Below are 20,336 nucleotides of genomic sequence, written 5' to 3' on the forward strand. Positions count from 1 at the left end.
GAGCCACTGAAAAAAATGAAAAAGAAATTTGACTTTTATTTCAAAAGATTAAAGTCAAAATTCTGAGAAAAAAAGAAAGAAAAAAATTCAGGATTATTATTTTTTTTCCAGTGGCCATAGCCCTCTTCCATAGTTATTTCAAAAAAGTTATAAATAGGTAATTATCTGGCTGATAAAAAACAAACAAACAGTTTTTTACAGGAACTGCAAATGGAATAGAGGACAAAGTCTACAGGGAGGAGAATCTTGTGCAAAGTGTTTTACTTTCTTTAATCAGCCTACTTTTCCTGATCTCATTACTTGCTTAGCGATTTACATTCTTCTTACTTATTAATTTCTTTCTCAAGTTGTTTATTTGATTCTCTTAGTTTACTTATTCATCTATCTACGTACTGTCTTACTAATCATACTGATTAAGACATTACCTTTTTATATATGAATTATGTTATTTAACCTAATTACTGTTCTATCTACTCCCTCTTTTATTACATACTTATTTGTTTGTGTTTTTTATCCACTATCTTGTCTGTCCGTCTGTCTGTCCCTGTCAGGCTCAGGCACTGATGGACACAGGGACTGAACAGAAAATTACAACCAGGTATTTATTGGGAGGTCGACAAACTCTTAGTCAGACAGGCTAGGGTCAGAACCAGGGAATCAAATCAGGATCAGGCGGCCCCTGATCTTCGGGCCGGGCAAACAGGGGATCCGAGCCCGCGGGTCCAGAGCCCAGGTCGAAAACGGGTATCCGGTCAGACAGGCCGGGGGGGTCGAAGCCAGGAGGTCCTTTTCCAACAGAGAGGATCAGGGACAGGAGAGGGATCGCTGAGGGAGAGACAGACAGACAGGTTAGATTCTGGGCAGTCAGCTCAAGTCTCAGTAGCAGGTCTGAAGGTGTTACCGCTGAGGGTTTCACAACAATCTGACGCGTGCAGGGAGAGTTCCGTCCTTATATGGCAGCAGCTGGAGATCAGGAGGATGATGATCAGGTGCGAGTGGTCACTGCACAACAGCAGCTGTGACAGTCCCTGCCTCCCTCCATCCATCCGTCCATCCAGGTGGTCCCTGGTGCTTTTTGTACTGTACTGCTGAAACACTACTGGTCGCTTTATTTGAACTGGAGTTTCTCTGTTGCATTGCAGTGGTTCTAACAGCTCTGCTACAATGAAGGCTTATATATATATTTTTTTATTTACCTATTTATTCACATATGTGTTTTCTTACTTTGCTATTTTCTTATTACTGAACTTATTTATCGATTTGTTTACAACTTATTTTCTTGATAAATTACCAATTACTTACCTATGAACCTATTTAGATATTTACTTAATTATTAACTTATTTCTAATTTGTTATCTGGTCCTCTATGTATTGCTTTCTTATTATCTTACTTATTCACCAAGATGTGTGTCTGCTGGTTAAGAGTGGCTCTGAATGTATGGATCTCTGTTACGACCTGACTCGTGAGCCGTAACAAAAGCCAGAGAAACACGGCCATCAAATAAAGAATACGTCACAATCTAATTGCATGGATTTTTAGCCACTCTTCAAACACTAGGACTGACTGCAGCAGTCAGTGTAACATGCTGTACTGTAACATGTGCCTGCTACAAGTTTGAGGTACAAGCTGTGCCAAGCAGGACATGGTTACATGTTTCATTCTGTAACATTATCCCAGCAGAACTTCATAAGCTATTCAGTATCATTTTCTTTAAAGAAGAGATAATGCAGTATTGTTTTGCTGCTTTTATTGTAACAGACCATCTAAACGCTACTGCTAAATTTAATTGGAATCATTTTTATTTGTAGTTTGTTTTTTGTCTTTTTTTCTGTGTACAGGACCTACTTTTACGGTTAGTATGTTTACATAGCAATCCAATGTTTAATAGATAATTGCAGCAGCAGAAAATGGTAGTTTTTATCTAAGCTGTTAGTAAAAAGTGGATAATCAAATGAAAATCCAAAATAAACAATTTTCTCATTCTTAAGCCATTAAAGACCCTGAGTTATTTCTAGTCTGAGTTCAAAATGAAATTGTGGTTGGGACTAAAGGTTCTATTTGAATATTTTCATTAAGTTTTCAGCTAAATAAATCCACTACTTATATATTCAAATCCAACCTCAAATACACAAATCTATTACATAAAGAGAGGAACAAAACAAAACAAACAAAAAAACAACTCAAATCTTAGTTGACCCTGTTCTGAGTTGTCTGGGAGTCTCTCAATATGGTACAAGAATGGCTGCCATATTTTGCAAAATGTGTTGGCAGGTCCATGTATAACTTAATTATACATCAAATCTGTTCAACCTTGAGATTTGAGACCGAGTCTTCACTATCACGCCCCATCAAAATGTGACTTTTAAAACCTTTAAAGATCCAAGCAGATCCAGGTAATATTAAAAAAAGGTCTTTATTCACATGGAATCCACCAGAACTACACGTTCCAATCCATTAGTCCCATTAAGTGGTATGCTGCTACTGTTTCATTCCACTGGATGGCAGTAGTGAGTAGATGATTGAGATAGTCTGCAGATGTTCAAGCCAAGCATTACATCAATTTAATCAAGTACTTAAAAAATTGCAATAAATCTTAAATGTTGCTTAAAAGAAACGACACTTATGATATAGAACAAGAAGTGTAAGAAGAATGTCAGCTTTTCAATCACTCAACCGTTGTATCCCCTTTGTCCTAAAACCAGCCTATTTGTTTCTTCATCAGTGAAGAAACACATAGTGCATAATGCACTGGATTATCCACTATGCACTGGAAAATCCAGTGCATGATGCAGTGCATAACGCAGTGCATTACGCACTGCATTGGATAATCCAGTGCATCACTGTAATCCAGTAATGCACTGGATTACAATACATCATGCACTGGAAAATGCACTACACTAAAAAATCCTGTGCATCAGCCAATGCACTTTGTAATGCATTGCAGTATGCACTGGGGGTATGCACTGTGCATAATTCACTGCAATCCAGTGCATTACCCAATGCACTGGGTAATGCACTGGATAACTATGTACTGCAGTGCAATCTAGTAGTGCACTGCATTATGCACTGTATTATGCACTGCATTACAGTGCATGATGCATAATGTCCTGTGACATTATGCACTGGCAGTTCATAAAGCCACCAAATTTGTGTTGTGGGTACCCCTGATACCTGGAATGAGGGATACACTGATGATTTTAGTGCTTGACGGCAGATGCTGTGCCAATCTGCCTGTCGATCTCCCGCTCCCTTCTTCCCTCATTCGTGAACAAGCTCCCGAGATACTTGAACTCCTCCACTTGGGGCAGGACATCCCCCCCTGACCCAGAGACGGCACTCTACCCTTTTCTGGCTCAAGACCATGGCCTCGGATTTGGAGGCACTGATCGCCATTCCAGCTGCTTCAAACTTGGCTGCGAACTGCTCCAGCGAGAGCTGCAGATCACGTCCAGGACCACATCATCTGCAAAAAGCAGAGATGAGATCCTAAGGCCACCAAAACGGATCCCCTCAACACCTTGGCTGCGCAAGAAATTCTGTCCATAAAAGTAATGAACAGAATTGGTGACAAAGGGCAGCCCTGGCGGAGTCCAACCCTCACAGGAAACGAGCCTGACTTACTGCCGGCAATGCGGACCAGACTCTGACTCCGGTCATACAGGGACCTGACAGCCCGTATCAAGGGGCCCGGTACCCCATACTCCTGGAGGACCCCCCACTGGGCTCCCCAAGGGACACTGTCGAACGCCTTCTCCAAGTCCACAAAACACATTTAGACCGGTTGGGCGAACTCCCATGCACCCTGCAGGACCCTGCCGAGGGTGTAGAGCTGGTCCAGTGTTCCACAACCAGGACAAAAACCACACTGCTCTTCCTGAATCTGAGGTTCGTCTATCCAATGGACCCTCCTCTCCAGGACCCCTGAATAGACCTTACCAGAGAGGCTTAAGAGTGTGACCCCTCTATAATTGGAGCACACCCTCGGGTCCCCCTTTTTGAACAGGGGGACCACCACCCCAGTCTGCCAATCCAGGGGAACTGCCCTCGATGTCCATGCGATACTGCAGAGTCGCGTCAACCAACACAACCCTACAACATCCAGAGCCTTAAGGAACTCCGGGCGGATCTCATCCATCCCCGGGGACCTGCCACCGAGGAGCTTTTTAACCACCTCGGCGCTCTCATCCCCAGAGATTGAACAGCCCAACCCAGAATCCCCAGACTCAGCCTCCTCAATGGAAGACATGTTGGTGGGATTGAGGAGGTCTTCGAAGTATTCTGCCCACCGGCACACAACATCTTGAGTCGAGGTCAGCAGCACCCCCACTGTAAACAGTGTTGGTGCTGTACTGCTTCCCCCTTCTGAGACGCCAGATGGTCGATCAGAATCGCCTCGAAGCCGTACGGAAGTCTTTCTCCATGGCCTCTCCAAACTCCTCCCACGCCCGAGTTTTTGCCTCAGCAACCACCCGAGCCGCATGCCGCTTCGCCCGCCAGTAACATCAGCTGCCTCTGGAATCCCACAGGCCAAAAAGGCCCAATAGGACTCCTTCTTCAGCCTGACAGCATCCTTCACCGAAGGTGTCCACCAACGGGTTTGAGGTTGCCGCCACGACAGGCACCAACAACCTTGCGGCCATAGCTCAGATGAGCCGCCTCGACAATGGAGGCACAGAACATGGTCCACTCAGACTCAATGTCCCTCACCTCCCAGGAACGTGTTTGAAGTTCTGCTGGAGATGGGAGTTAAAGCTCTGTCTCACAGGGGATTCCGCCAGACGTCCCCAGCAGACCCTCACAACATGTTTGGGCCTGCTAGGTCTGACCGGCATCCTCCCCCACCACCGGAGCCAACTCACCACCAGGTAGTGGTCAGTGGACAGCTCCACACCTCTCTTCACCCGAGTGTCCAAGACATGCAGCCACAGATCCAATGAAACAATGACAAAGTCAATCATCAAACTGCGGCCTAGAGTGTTCAAGTGCACGTGTGGACATGTTCAAGCATGAGAACATGCACAAGCGGTGATGAGCACAGAAGTCCAACAACAGAACACCGTTCGAGTTCAGATCGGGGGGGGCTGTTCCTCCCAACCACGCCCCTCCAGGTCTCACTGTCATTGCCCACGTGAGCATTGAAGTCCCCCAGCAGAACAAGGGAGTCCCCAGGAGGGGCATTCTCCAGTAACCCCTCTAAGGACTCCAAGAAGGGTGGGTAATCTGAACTGCCATTTGGCCCGTAAGCACAAACGACAGTCAGAACCCATCCCCCCACCCATAGGCGGAGGGAGGCTACCCTCTCGTTCACCGGGGTAAACCCCAACGTACAGGCGCCGAGATGGGGAGCAACAAGTACGCCCACTCCTGCCCGACGCCTCTCACCTGGGCAATTCCAGAGTGGAAGTATGTCCAGCCCCTCTCAAGGAGACTGGTTCCAGAACCAGAGCCATGCGTCGAGGTGAGACCGACTACTTCTAGCCGGAACCTCTCAACCTCACACACTAGCTCCGGCTCCTTCCCCACCAGAGAGGTGACATTCCACGTCCCAAGAGCCAGCTTCTGCAACTGAGGATCGGACCGCCAGGGCCCCCTCCCTCGACCTCCACCCATCTCACAATGCACCCAACCCCTTTGGCCCCTCTCACAGGTGGTGGGCCCATGGGAGGGGGGAACCATGTTTCCTCTTCGGGCTAAGCCCGGCCGGGCTCCATGGGAAAAAGCCCGGTCACCAGACGCTTACCGTCGTTCCTTCCTCCAGGCCTGGCTCCAGAGTGGGCAAAGGAACGCCAAGTCCAATGTTTTTAATCATCATTGGGGTCATTGGGCTGCACTTTGTCTGGTCCCTCACCTAGGACCTGTCTGCCTTGGGTGACCCTACCAAGGGCATAAAGCCCCAGACAGCATAGCTCCTAGGATCATTTGGGCACTCAAACCCCTCCACCACGATAAGGTGACAGCCCAAGGAGAGGTCAAATGTAATCAAATTTATTATAAGCTATTTGACATCTCATCTTTGAAACAATTGCAGAAGTGTAAGTCCCATTGCTGCAGCTTGTTCCTATCAAATGTTATGGTGATATGGGCCCTCCATATTTCATTAAATAAAGAGTTTTTGAGACAGAAAAGGCTAAAAATAGGGGAGTCACGTGGCACCACTAGAGAAGATGGGAGCATGCTAGGAAATCCTTTACTAGGAATTTACTAGGAATGCTAGGAATTTTGTCTGTCAATTTTGAACAAAATTCCATTGTCTGTCAACACAAGCATATTAATGAAGCTTATGATACATTTCTAGAAATATTCCAGGAATATTATGACAAACATTGCCCTTTGAAGGAATGCATTAAAAATAAAAAAGCAGTAGAGAAAATAAAATAATGTAGCTTGTTGCATCACAGCAGGAATGTTGTAGCAGGTATTGACTAAGCTTCCTTTGCTAACTTGTTCAACCTCAGCATATAGTATGTTTTGGTATCTACATTTAGATATCCTAATATGTTTTTGAATCAAAATTAAATGCATGTAGATATTGTAAAATAACCTCAGACTTTAATATCTGCATTCACCAAAGATTCTGCTCTGGGGAGGAGGTATGTCCTAGTTGTTTATGGCAAATAGTCACTGACACTTTGTTAAGTTCTACTAGAGGTTTCTTTTGTTTTAAAAAAAATTAGTCTCCACAGCTACTATTTGCCTTCTAAACATCAGGAATTGGTGAAGGAAGTTCAGCACAATGAGCACCTGATGCAATTTACTACAACCATTTACTACATATCAATCTAGGAGAGGTGATTGCTACGAAGTCACTGCCAGAAACAGAGTATCTAAACCCCTTGGACCTTTTAACATTTTTTGTTTCATGACCCCAAGCTTAAATATATGCTATGAGCAATTTATTTAAAAGTAAACATGTAGAAATTTTAATTGTGAAGTTAAAGAAATATATTGTATATTTTCTTTTACAATTTATCAATAAAACTGAAAAGTTCTCCATTTGTGTACTATGCACTTCGATCAATAAGCTGTCAAATTCTTTCGCTGTTATTGTTTACCTTATGGTTTCAACATCAATGCAGATCTAGAGACTGAAACACTTGCCCATACTTCATTACAAAATAACTGTAGTTGAAAAAGTTGGATAAACAAATATATAGAGCTGTCTTAAAACTGCTCTAAAACTGTAGTGTTGAATATTAGTTAACTAAATATTTGCACAAATGTTTACACATTTAGTCTTTTATGAACTATGTTTCATACTTTGTTATTAATAAATTCAAACTATGCACCCATTTTTGTCTTTTCTTAACTTCATCAAAGATCAGTAAACAGACAATATACACACATATGAACAATTCTTGATGGTGGGTATTTTCACAGAATCAAAAGTCTAAACACTGAATCAGTTGAGCCAATCTTTGTAGAAAATTTTAAATTTTAAGTTGCATTGTGGATTTTATCTTTTAAGTTTATATTGTCTTTTAAACCAAATAATTTCAAGTTCTTGCCATAACCTTCTTTTTGGGGACCAGGAAGAAGGTGGGACCCCACCATATTTGGAAAAGTGTGTGAATTACAATGAGGTGCAGTACCAATCTAAAACCTTAAGGGGGCAGTATCGGGTCACACACCCTAACACAAAAGTGACAGAAAAACATGTGATATGGGCCATTGTGGAAACTTCACAAGAACCTTTAAAAGGGCTTATACAGTCAGTTAAACCCACCTTCTTTATGGGGACCAACTTTTAAGTACCCACGAGAGAGGAGGTCCCCATGACATGACTGTGTACACAGATTGAAGTCCCCATGATGTGATTAAAAACAAGATCACGCACACACAGACACATACACACACACACACATTCAAACATGGTATGTCTTTCTGTCTTCAGAAAGACTTTGGATCTATTTCCATTTATTTTTCACACATTTTTGTAGCACACCCAGTGCTGCTGACCTAAACTCAATTCACACCTTAGTCCTAACCCTAACCCATAACTCAAAACCAAGTCTTCTTCTTAGGGAACCCAAAGGTCCAATAAGGAGCAGTCGTCCCCACAACTTAGTATTAGTAGTATGTACTTACAATGTATCAAATTCCAAACCACATATATGCACACACACACATACCCCTCCTCCCTCACACCAACGCAACCCCGCACACATACACACACACCAACGCACCCCCGCACACATACACACTTGCATGCAGATGTCAAGAGAATGCATGGTTGAAACGGATGGGTAGAGGATCAGGACGGCGTTAAAACCCATCACCTGGACCTCTGACTTGTGCATGCGCTCCCCCACAAGCATATAGGTACTTCACCATGCACAGTTGGGGACAGCTGAGTGTTTCCTTGAGTGGTTTGAAGTGTTTATAGACGGGCTGACAGAGCTCTCTCTTACATGCATACGTAGGCCAGAACGGATAAGATCAAATGAGTTTCAGCAGCTAATCTTGAAAGCGATGAGCCTCTGGTCTAGAATAAACAGAAATATCTTCATGAGGGATTCAGGCACTTGGTAAGGGATCGCCTTTCTTTTTCATGAAATTATTATTGTTTTAGAGGAAAATTTCCTGCAAACCTTTGTGACAGTTAGAAGAATTGTATTTTGAAAAGCTAATATAACTGTCAGATTACATCTTTCTTCTATATTTGCTGTAAGCATGGTCTCATCACTCCTCAGAGTTGTCTGAGGAAGTTCCTGAATCTACTAAACCCTCTCACCCTGTCCTGTATCACTTGCATCCTAAGCTGACTGGCATTCGTCAGGCCCTCCGATCCAGTTGCAAAGCAGCGACCACATATAAGTCAAAAATGCAATGAGTCAGGGCTGCCTCATAGCTACATTTCAAAGAGATGAGGCAAGAAGCCAGGGCAGAGGAAAGGCTGTGTTTCATTGAAGAAGCAGAGGAGGATCCCCTTTTGTTCCATGAGTCACAAAAAAGAAGATATTATATTTTCATTTGTATAAGATATTTTCATATTCCTATGAAGATAACAGCCCCACAAATCAGAAGATAAAGAAAGAAAAGATACAAAAACTCTTTTCTTGTATATATTTCATAAAGTGTAGGTAAATTTCATATCTCCCAAAGTGATGGACTGACCATCCACCATCAAAGGACTCAGAAGATTATTTTTAGAAAAACCACACAAAACAGTCTGAAATTTTTAATTTTCAATGAATATCACAGCCTATTATTATATTTTCAGAACCATTGCACCTCAAAATATTCTTCCAGCTGAGCTGCAGCTCCTCCAGAGTTGCCACAGGCCTCTTGGCTCTTTCTGTGATTTACTGTAGGTTTTTGTTAATCAGTCTGTTGGTTCAGATGCAATGCTGTGCCTTATATGGTTTTTGACTGTATTAACCTCTTTCCAGTTTCAGATAATGCATTGAACAGAGCTTAGTTTGAAATGTATTCAGATATTAGAAGTGGTTAGCCTATGTGCAGGAATAATTAGTTAATTAGTTAATTAGGAATAATTGAGAAGGTGTATGCAGACAAATTTGTCAACTGGAGGAGCACAGGTTTTAGAGAGGTGAGAATAGTGGAGGGCCTGCAACCCACAGTCCCAGGCAGACAGACACAAAGCAGCGCCCCTGGGCAGCCATATGCCACACAGTGACAGAGGTGGACAAAAACTAATAGCCAGGTGTCTCGGCTGAACTTGAAAGCGTAAACAGCATGCCCAGCCAACAGCAGGTCAAACAGAAATAGCTGAGGAAGTAACTGAGCTCAGGAAAAACAGGAACAGACATCAAGGTATATTGAATAAAGTGCTTCAATGTTTCTGTATGAGATGATGAAATTGTTTGGTTGTTAGCATATTTAGTTTACCTGGCACTGTGGTTACATCACTGTCCACATAACTTTAAATCGGTTGCAAGAAAACATACTGAATAGCTTGGTTGAAATTCTACTGAAGAAACCCAAGTGAATGGGAGAAAGCCCAGACTGTGCAGTAAGCGAGACTTGAATCAAGCGGAATAGCTCAATTCAACAAGCAAAGTAACTAATGTGCCAGTTTTATAAATGTGTAATGTTAGTAGGTTTGTTCACAACAACAGCCGTGGTACCATCAGCTAAAAATGAGAACAGCTCACATGCACATGTAATAAACTACCATCAGCATATTAGCTAATGAAAACATTGGTTTTAAGTGTCCAAATAAGTTGTGCTTCAGCAGGTAAAAGAAACTGGCTTTAAAACAAACCCATGATGTCAAACACCGCTTCAGTAATTTTACTGCAAGGAGAGACAGAGCCTGAAAGTCAGTCACTAACATACATGTATATCATTCCGAATATTATTACATATGTTCATATTTTGGATCTAATTTTCACCATATTCAAACAATGATAAAGTAAGTGAATGACAGAGTGGATATCACTTCTGTTTCCTTGTAGGTAATTTCACAGAAAACTAAACCTTAGAGAAAAGACATGTTGAGAAAAAAACCAAAACCATCTGGAGTACAAATAGTTTATGCAATGTAAATGATGGCGCCTCCCAACTCACAGGGTAATATTAGGTTTTTTTCATTGAATACTTGATGAGGATAATCAATCCAAGCTATTTAACCCAATACAGCAAAGTACTTGGAAATGGTCACCGGATAGTGACATTATAGGACAGTTACCAAGTCTTTTTGTTAGTCATGTGCCATATTCATATTCTATCCCATTCTGATTCTAGCTCTGCCTACTATTCAATATCATCCATCGCAAATGACAGAAAGGCATTGGATGTAAAATATTTTAAAACATAATCATGTGTATACTTACTTTAAACACCCAGTAGAACCAAGGACACCCTCTGATAGGTTTGATGATATGAGACAAATTATGTTGCAGGTGCATCCCACCAAGAAAATCACTGCTTTCTATCTGTTTTGTCATTTCCCCTTTTAAAATGTTCCACCTCCCTCATACTTGCACGTAGACAGAACAACAACAAACAAGCAGAACGCTGAACTGACATCCCCTCAACTCAACCTGGCCCTCTCTGTGTCTGTCTCTTCCTCTCTGCCCCATCCCCCCTTCTTCCTCCTCTCATCCACCTCTCCATCACACAGGAAGTCTGCTCTTCCTGAAAACAAGCCTCAGCGCATGGAAAGGCACAAGGCCGGCAGGTTTGTACGTGATGGAGGGTAGAGGATGTTTTTGTCGTTTCCATGCCCCTCTGGTCGCTGCAGGCCTTAGCGTAGTCCATCCTGAGGAAACCCTTCTTACGTCACACTGTTGGTCCTTGAGCCAACTCTCACTGGCCTGTCCTGTGACGCAGTGAGAGCTGCGGCAACCTGTTACGCATCTGCACCTGAAAGTTTTAATGAGCAGAAAATGGAAGTGAAGAGAGTCCAAATGTGGTGTTGACAGATGCCACGAGGAGCACCAGTGGTGACTAAGAACACTAGTCTGCCAACAAACATCCATTCATTTCCTGGATGGAACTACCAGAAACTTCCAGCCCACCTGCCAGTGTGAGAATTTATCAGCATGGGGTTTTCCATAGATTTCCATAGATTGAGTGATATATAAAACTAATGATGTCCTGTCTTTACTAGGACATCATGTTAAAGCATCTTGCAACCATCTAGTTTCTCAAATCACAAAGACTCAGAGATAGCAAGACATATATTTATATTTTGAAAGTATGTTAAAATGAATCTTTACTAAGGGAAAAGGGTTTAAAATGAAAGTGTTTGTTAAAAGCTATTAGTCTTAGGTTCTTAAAGATTTTGTAAAAATTCAATAAAACATTAAATAGATTGTATGCAAAATGTATTTATATGCATTTATTTCTTACTCTTTTTTTTTCTTATTTTCAAGCCATAATATATTGACTTTTCTGTCCTGACATTTTAATGTCTACCTACATATACTGTACATTAATGTTTTTCTTTGCTTCAAGTTTCAGCCACTGACTGGGAATGACCAACATCTTTTGATTCATTTAATATATACATATATATACATAATCTAATATATAGATTTTTTTTTTTAACCATGTAATGTTGCTACACTGACAAGTAGCTCCTATAATGAGCTCAGCAGATGCACAGTTTCACCAGGCGTTTGCTAATAGCTGCCAACGCCTGGTGGCGTAGGTGAGTTAGAGGGGCCGGGTGCTGCAGCTCTGTGGAGGAGCTGTGTCTTGAAGGCGGGGCTAGGTCCACCCAGGCGTTTTGCACAGCTGAATGGTTGCCACGGGAGATAAATAATTTCTCTAACAGGCATGAAAGAATCAAGGCAACACTCCAGATAGGTTTTTGATGATTGAATAACTTTATAACATGATGTAAAGCCCAGAAAAGTGGATTTTACATAATACTACTTTTTTAAGATCTGCAAGCAGACCTTTATGTAGGTAGTTGTTTCACAAATGCAAATTACGAGATGATTCTACATTTTTTTCCCTCAACTTGATCTGAAAATACGGGTTTGTCATTTATTGCGGCAGTGTCATTATTATTATATTCAATATGATTTACAAAGCTACAATTTTGTGCTTATTTTGTTTTCTTATAAATTTTAAGTCAGATCTGCAATCCCTTTTTTGAAGCAAAGTAGAATAACTTGTTGAACTTTCTCCAAAAGTAGTTATTCCATTTGTTTTGCAGCAGGTTGTATCTCTATGTGTACATATACAAAAAGTAGACCTAGAATCGCATAACTTCAAACATAAGGGTGAATGTTATCCACAGCATGCCTTTATTCCATTTTCAACAGACTATCCCAGTGGTGAACAGACCTAAATGTTGCATATGCAAACAATGTGGCTGTGTGAGCGGAGGGAGCCCATGGAGTAAAGTCTGAAAGTGACGGAGGCCCTAATAACAGGATGTTTACAGCCTCAGGAAACACTGCCAGAGCAGAGCAACCACGAGCAGTCAGCAACCACGGCTGGAAACTCGAGTGAAGAGGAAACGCAGGCCGAGCCAGGTTTCCCCCAGATATGCCAAATATAACCTCTCTGACAGCCGTTCGGTTTACGCACACACACACACACACACACACACACACACACACACACACATTACAGTACCTGCCCAGGTTAGATCAGGTGGATGTAGCAGCATGATGTCAGATCCTCTTTTAATACATAATGCAGCAGAGGTTAAAATGACTGTCTGCAGGTGACACCAAACACCTGCAGACAGTTTTGTGATAAAATGCTGTTTTGTGATAAAGTACTGCAGCTATCATATATTATTCCACCAGAATTTGGTGCTGACCTCATCATTGTTGACATTGTTACTTTATATTTTGCACCTCAAATGTTTTCAGTTTGCAATGGAATGGCTCCTTCCAAACTCTAAAAGATGCAATCCTTGTTATTTATAGCAATTAAATGATAAAGTCAGACACCATCCAAAGCAAACATGCAGTTATATATTTAAGCATTTTTTTTGTTGAGAGGCTACACAAACAGTGACTTGTTAGGATCCCGAGTTGTTCAGTTGTTTTGGAGTTTGATTTATTTATCCTAGTTTGGTTATTCTGTCTTAATCTTTTCTTTGATCAGATCAGTCCTGTTTCTGTTTTACTTTACTTAAGTTAATGTTCCTAGTTATGTTCATTTCTTGATTCAAGTTATTTTTAGTTTCTCTAGTCTAATAGTTTTTTGTTAGTCTAGTCGCCACCCTGTGCTACCTTCCCTCTCTCTTTCTCTCCTCAGTCTGCCTCCTACTCTCTCCTCACACCTGCAACTCGTTAGCTCATCAGCATTCAGTCTTTTGTCTCAGCGTTCAATCTCCCCAATATTTAAGCACCTCATCCTCAGTCACTCCTTGCTGGATTTTCTCATCTACTCCTGTTGTTTTTCCTTTCTGTACCCTGTCATCCTCTTCCCCCAGATTTCATGTCTGTGTTCCTATTTGACTTTTTGGATCTCCTAGTAAGTTTGTTAATCTTTTCATTAAAATCACAAAAACTCAACGCGACAGTACAGGCCTGCTGTTTATGGGTCCAATCTACGAGACATGACCTACAATGAAAGACAAAGTGAAGTCACCCTTTATGAAACACACTGCAAATTTTGACTTTAAAAGTTGTAGGAAGTGCTTGTCTGTAACTGTTTATAAATAGGTCAAAATGTTTAATAATGAATGCAAAGTAAATATGCAGCGAGACAGCAAAGCTTCTTGATAAAGTGTGTTTTTGTGGCACTCTGTTAGTCAGGTGTAGTTTACATCTTATCTTTTTCAACACAAACTGAGATGAGATAAACTTTAGATTGCTGACAAAAATATGTACTTTAAAGCACACAGTTATCACAGCTAGAAACCAGCAATCAAGCCTGAAATCTGGGTTAGCGCTGAACTCAGACTTGAACCTTCAAAGTCACATCGAGACATTTATAAATTCACTGATCTATCACCTGAAGAACATTTCTAGGATTTAAGGACTAATGTTTCAGCAAGATCCGGAGAAACTCATTCATGCATTTAACTTTAGTTGCATTGATTACTGCAACGGTGCCATCACAGGTTTGTCTAAAAATTCAATCAAACAGTTGCAGCTGATCCAGAATGCTGCTGCTGGCAAGCTGACTAAAACCAGAAAGATAGAGCACATCACCCAGTTCTAAAGTTCTTCTCTGAGAGAACAGATTTTAAAATACAGTTGGGCTTTCAATATGGACGACATAAACATATTTTTATATGGTCCAGTAATATGGGGCATATGACTAGAGAAACTTACAGTAAATGGCCAGATTTTTTTGTGGTTTATCTTTTGGTCAATGGACTGAACTTTTCCAATCATTTTGACCACTCAAAGCGCTTTACACATTCACCCATACAAACACTCACACAATTGTACACCAATGACATGTGGCAGGAGAAAGCTGGAATCGAACCTACAACCTTCCGATCACAAGACGACTACTCTACCCGCAGAGCCATAGTCGCCCCAATTAGTCACCCCATTTTATTTGCTGAATAAATTATTTTGAACAGGGTTTAATGGATCAGTACCAGGGATTTACCAGCTATTTGACACCTCGCTCTCAACATGGTGGACAAGAACCATCATCGGTGAGAACAGAAGTGTGCAGATGGGATCCAGCTGGAGCTCTGGCAGAGGGAGGACCAGGAGGCTGGTGTCTGGCACTGCTTCTATAGAGTCTTGGTGCAGGGAGGAGGCCGGGTCTCCTGTGGTGACCCAGGGGAATGTCTGGGAACGGGGTAGAGTTTCTGAACCAGCCAGTTTAAAGGGCTTCTGTCTGGGAGTCACATTTATTCACAGCTCTTCTTTCAAGGTGGGGGACTGTGAACAAGGGGGCCACATCTATTTCTGCTTGCAGCATAACTGAAGGAAAAGGTGGAGATTTGAGCAAATAATTTAAATGTAATTGCCTAAAACTTACTTAAAACCAAGAACATCATGAAAAAAGATGAAAAACTGTTTGATTATAAAAATTTACGAATTATTAAAAAAAAGAAAATCCCATCACTACACTATTAGTAGGGAGCATTTCAGAGTGTAACAGGGATGTTCCTGCACTGTATAAAATTACAGTCCTGCTTGATGGGTGTCATTCCTGCTGTTAGATATTTGTAATCCTATCACGATACTGAAGACAGGCAGGAATAGTTACAGTATCTGTGGCCAAGTCGTTTGAGGTGAGGACCTCATTTAACCAGAGCATGTACTGTATGTTTTACACAGGGAAAGAAAAACTTTGGAAATGCTTCTACATTTATAGTTTTCCTCTTACAGCTGAGAACGCAGCAGCTAGTGCAATTCAATGATCCAAAATTTTAAAGTTGAGTATTTACAAAGCGATTCTATTTGCAACCATAATGGAATTATTTCACTACTGCCACCTAATGTAAAATGACACACATAGCAGCCTGGACCAGTCCACCAGAGCAAATATGGCAAGGAAAGACCCCTGTGCTACTCCCCATTTCAATCTCATTGTTTAGGTTCAGGCTGTGAGCTCATTATGTAACCCAGCTCTGGTGTCAACGTGATGATGAGGAAGATGATAATAGCTACGATGATGAGACAGATCATATTAGCCTTTAAAGATTCCTAAACTAGCATCACAAATAGTTTCATCCCCATAAGGAGGAATGGACCGAATAAGTGGAGCAGGTCCAAAAATAGAAGCTGTCCGGTGCCATTCAGTAAATGATGATGATGATACGGTTAAATTGAAACATTCCCGTTAATCCTGCAGGCTGCTGCACGCCGTGCACTCCTAACATTATTTATCCTATAGTTGCCAAAAGGATTAAGGATTTCTGTGTTTGTTTTTTGCAACATAAACTTTATTTACAGGTAGTGAAATGACAGTATTGTCATTTCACTACCTGAAATGACAACTGTGAAAGAGTTATCCTTGTAACTCTTTCACAAAGTACTCTGAAATACGTCAGATTAGTTTTTTGGAGTCGATTTGATCAAACCAAAGTAATGCATAGCTGTGAAGTAGAAAGTCTGGCTATAAATGCTGTTGTTTTAGATAAGAGCTCACAAGTGTGTTTTATTTCTATCTATCTATCTATCTATCTGTCTATCTATCTATCTATCTATCTATCTATCTATCTATCTATCTATCTATCTATCTATCTATCTATCTATCTATCTATCTATCTATCTATCTATCTATCTAGATACATGTATGTCGGCCTCTTGCATATCGAATATCGTCCTTTGTCACACCGACGCCATAACAAATCAAGCTGGTGGAGAAATAGGATTCAATGGACCTAAATGGTCTTTCCTTCACTTCAGGCCTGAAATAAAATTCACTTGTGACTGAAAGGAATGATCAATTTCCACTTCCTCTGACTACCATACAATTTGTGCGTCATAATCATTATGGAAAGTCAAACATTATTCTTTTATATTTAAGCACATAAGAACAGAAACCATATAGAACCATTAAAAAAAATGTAATATTACTGAAAAGTCCATTTATTTCATGAACTTTATCACTTAGTGAAACACATTATGTAGAATAATTACACACAGGAAGCACTGAGTCCTGTGTGTATCTAACATTTGAGCTAGTAATGATGATGTTCTACTTACAGTTAATGAAAGCATTATATTTAAGATTTGAATACTATATCAGACAAATATAAAACCACCTTTATCAGCAGAAATGTGTATGTAATGAAAAGTATGTTTAACATCTGCTTAAAAGCTGTTATTGTATATTTATTGAGTAGGACTGTAGATTGGACATGTGATGCTTTAGATTTCATAGTTGTTCTCTTTTAAGAATAATGTTTTAACTGCTTCAGTCCTGTCACAACAGCTGCATCTTCCTGACATGAGACTGTCAGCAGGTTCTATAAAATAAGTCAAACTGTCATTTAAAAGTCCTACCAAAACTATTTTAAATTAAGACGAAGACATTCAGTCCCAAAATAGTCAATAATGTGCCCTTCTTTGTGAGAAATATTAAATCAACTGCTGCTTTGTTTTATAGTACAGTAAAAGGCCTGTTGAAAGGCAAACTAACGAAGGATCCAGACTAATACTGCTGGATCTGTCTGATTATGTGAACCACCTCTTGATACAACTCTAGGCCTCAGATCGCTCTTCACTCTGCAAGGAGCAGCTCAGACCAACAGGCTGCTAGCACAGTGTGTTTTACCCAAATCAGCAGCATTTATTATTAGCCTGATGCAATATCAAGCACTTTTGCTTGGGCCCACACTTGGCCTACCATTTAAGCATCTTCATTTATGTACTTATAAATAGAACGGCTCTGTCTACTTGACACATTTTTTCAAGCCGACTTCTTCGCACACAGTGTCCGTTACATGGCCTATGCATCATATTTCGGCTGAGCGGCGCATATATAAGGCGGTGAGAGCGGCCAGGGTGTTCACTGCAGTCGGCAGATTCATCTGAGCGAATCCTCTCTAGTCTTAGAGATAACCTCGAGGTGAGTTTCACTGGAGGGCGGCAGACCTGCAGGCGAATGTGGCCTCTGGTTCAAAGGGTGTTCTTTCGTAAAATGGGATATAAATCAAATGAAGGGCCACAGAGGTCTGTTTCTTGAACATCAGGGGCCCGGTGTCTGACTTTGGACTGGAAAAGAAACAAAATAGGGGTGAAAAAACTCGACCTGTTGAGACCAAAAGAAGATTTGATCTTTTATCTTGGAGGGTTTGGTTTTGGAAAAACCTGGACAACCTGAAATGATCTTTTTGTTTTCATGGATTACTTACTGATCCGGACAACCTTAGAGGCTGAAGATTACTTATAGTTGTGTATACGTTGTAAACTCAAAGTACATTGAGATGTTCTTTGGTCCAGACTTAATCTGTTTGAATGTGTTTGATGTTCCCAAAGCTGATGTCCTGGACTGATGATTTTTCTTCTGCTCTTCTTTCTCAGTTAAAAATGGCATTCGCCGGATTTCTGAATGATGCTGACATTAGTGCAGCCATTGCAGCTTGCCAAGGTAAACCAAGCAATAAAACTGTCAAGTCAATTTTTTTTCCGCTTTCTTCAAGCTACTTAGAAAGCTGTACATGTTAGTAGACCTGTTATGCAAGGCAGACGATTAAAAATATTATTTCAACCATCAAGTTAAAAGGCTGCAACCTTTTAAAACACTGAAAAAGATGCAAAACTAACATTGTGGCAAAGCCTTTTTTACGTCTGGCTTAGCATCTGACTGATGCTAAGACAGAATTGTTACAAGTAAATACTAATCCTTGCAAACAGCACCAGCAGCAGGTTTGTGTTGAATGATTTCTTGACTTTCTGATGTGATCATCCTCCCTGTCTCCTCACAGCCGCTGACTCCTTCAAGCATAAGGACTTCTTTGCCAAGGTCGGCCTGACTGCCAAGTCTGCTGATGACGTCAAGAAGGCCTTCGCCATCATTGACCAGGACAAGAGCGGCTTCATTGAGGAGGATGAGCTGAAGTAACCAATCTCTCTAATCTCTCTTTATACTTTAGCTTTTGAAGGTTTACGATATGGACTGTCTTGATGAGGGTAAATTCAGAAAGAATGTAACCAAAGAAAGTCCAAGAGAAATCATAAAAATACTTAGAAATAATTAACTTTCAAGCTAAAGGCAACAGGAAAGGTCCAGCTGGTAGTCAGTTCAAGGAATAGCAGAATTACCAATTAATTGGTTCCATAAATTGTGTCCTCAATCAAACAGTTGTGTAAAACATTCCCAAGCAAATGAGCTAAGACACTTGTTAGGCACACAATAAAACATGTTGTTAATATCACTCAATAAACTTCCCTCCTTTTCCTCTCCAGGCTGTTCCTGCAGAACTTCTCTGCCGGCGCCAGAGCTCTGACTGATGCTGAGACAAAGACCTTAATGCAGGCTGGTGACTCTGATGGTGATGGCAAGATCGGAGTTGATGGTGAGGAAGTGCCTCCTTAGGCCAAACCCATTTGGAGTAATGAGGCGTGAAAGTTAAAAAATACCTTTCTTGTTTTCTCTATGCAGAGTTCGCTGCCATGGTCAAGGGTTAAATGGACAAACTGACCAACATCTGGCTTCACAACTCTAAAGGAACAACATGAGCCAAAGACATCCTCTTCTTCTCTTCTCCTCTTCCCATTCACTCTACCCCTTGTAGGCTCTGCAACACTTTTATATATTTGACCTTTGACCCCCTGACCAGACGAACAACTCTTTCTCTCTCTCAGACCGTGCTCACCCCAGTGCTATCCACGATGAATGTACCTGACTAAATGTATGGCGTGGCTGACTTGTGTCTCTCTCTCTCTCTCTCTCTCTCACTTCTGTCGTCGTTTTACTGTGTGGGATTTGCATGCTGTGAGATCAACAATGATGCTCTTTTATGGAAAACGGACGGACGATGAGACAATAAAGGTTCTTTTTCAATAACAACGTTCTGAAACTGTTTTTTAATAGGCTGTTGAGGTAAAACTGATAATGCACAGGCTGGACCAATCAATCAATCAATCAATCCATCCATCCATCCATCCATCCATCCATCCATCCATCCATCCATCCATCACAAACACCCACAGGCCAAACAACCATCCTCACACATTCAACTTAAGGCAATAGTAACCGATTACTATCGGTTACTAGACACTGTTTGTCTAGTTCCAAATAGTGTTTGGAACTAGACAGAGTACCCAGAGAGAACCGACACATGCACAGGGAGAACATCAAACTCCATGCAGAAATAACGACTTGAGGCTGGAATTGGAACCCAGGACCTTCTTGCTGCAAGGCAGCAGCGCTACCAGCTCATCCAAATTTCAGTTCGCTTAGGAAAAATGCACGAGAGAAAATTGGGGCCAATATGGGTTGATAGATCGCTGTCAAGAAACTGACCTCAAACAGACTG

At 41.3% G+C, this 20,336-nt stretch overlaps 1 protein-coding gene across 1 annotated transcript; it reads left to right on the top strand.

Moving 5' to 3' along the window:
* The first annotated feature begins 17,792 nt into the window (after positions 1–17,792).
* On the top strand, positions 17,793–19,867 carry pvalb3 (parvalbumin 3). The gene is made up of 5 exons (XM_028028982.1): positions 17,793–17,923; positions 18,379–18,445; positions 18,783–18,915; positions 19,264–19,373; positions 19,460–19,867. Exons 2-5 carry the CDS (start codon positions 18,385–18,387, stop codon positions 19,483–19,485), a joined length of 330 nt encoding a protein of 109 aa, XP_027884783.1. The 5' UTR covers positions 17,793–17,923; positions 18,379–18,384; the 3' UTR covers positions 19,486–19,867.
* Positions 19,868–20,336: the final 469 nt, after the last annotated feature.

This window comes from Xiphophorus couchianus, chromosome 9 (genome assembly GCF_001444195.1).
Source record: "Xiphophorus couchianus chromosome 9, X_couchianus-1.0, whole genome shotgun sequence".
NCBI classification, from domain to species: Eukaryota; Metazoa; Chordata; class Actinopteri; order Cyprinodontiformes; family Poeciliidae; genus Xiphophorus; species Xiphophorus couchianus.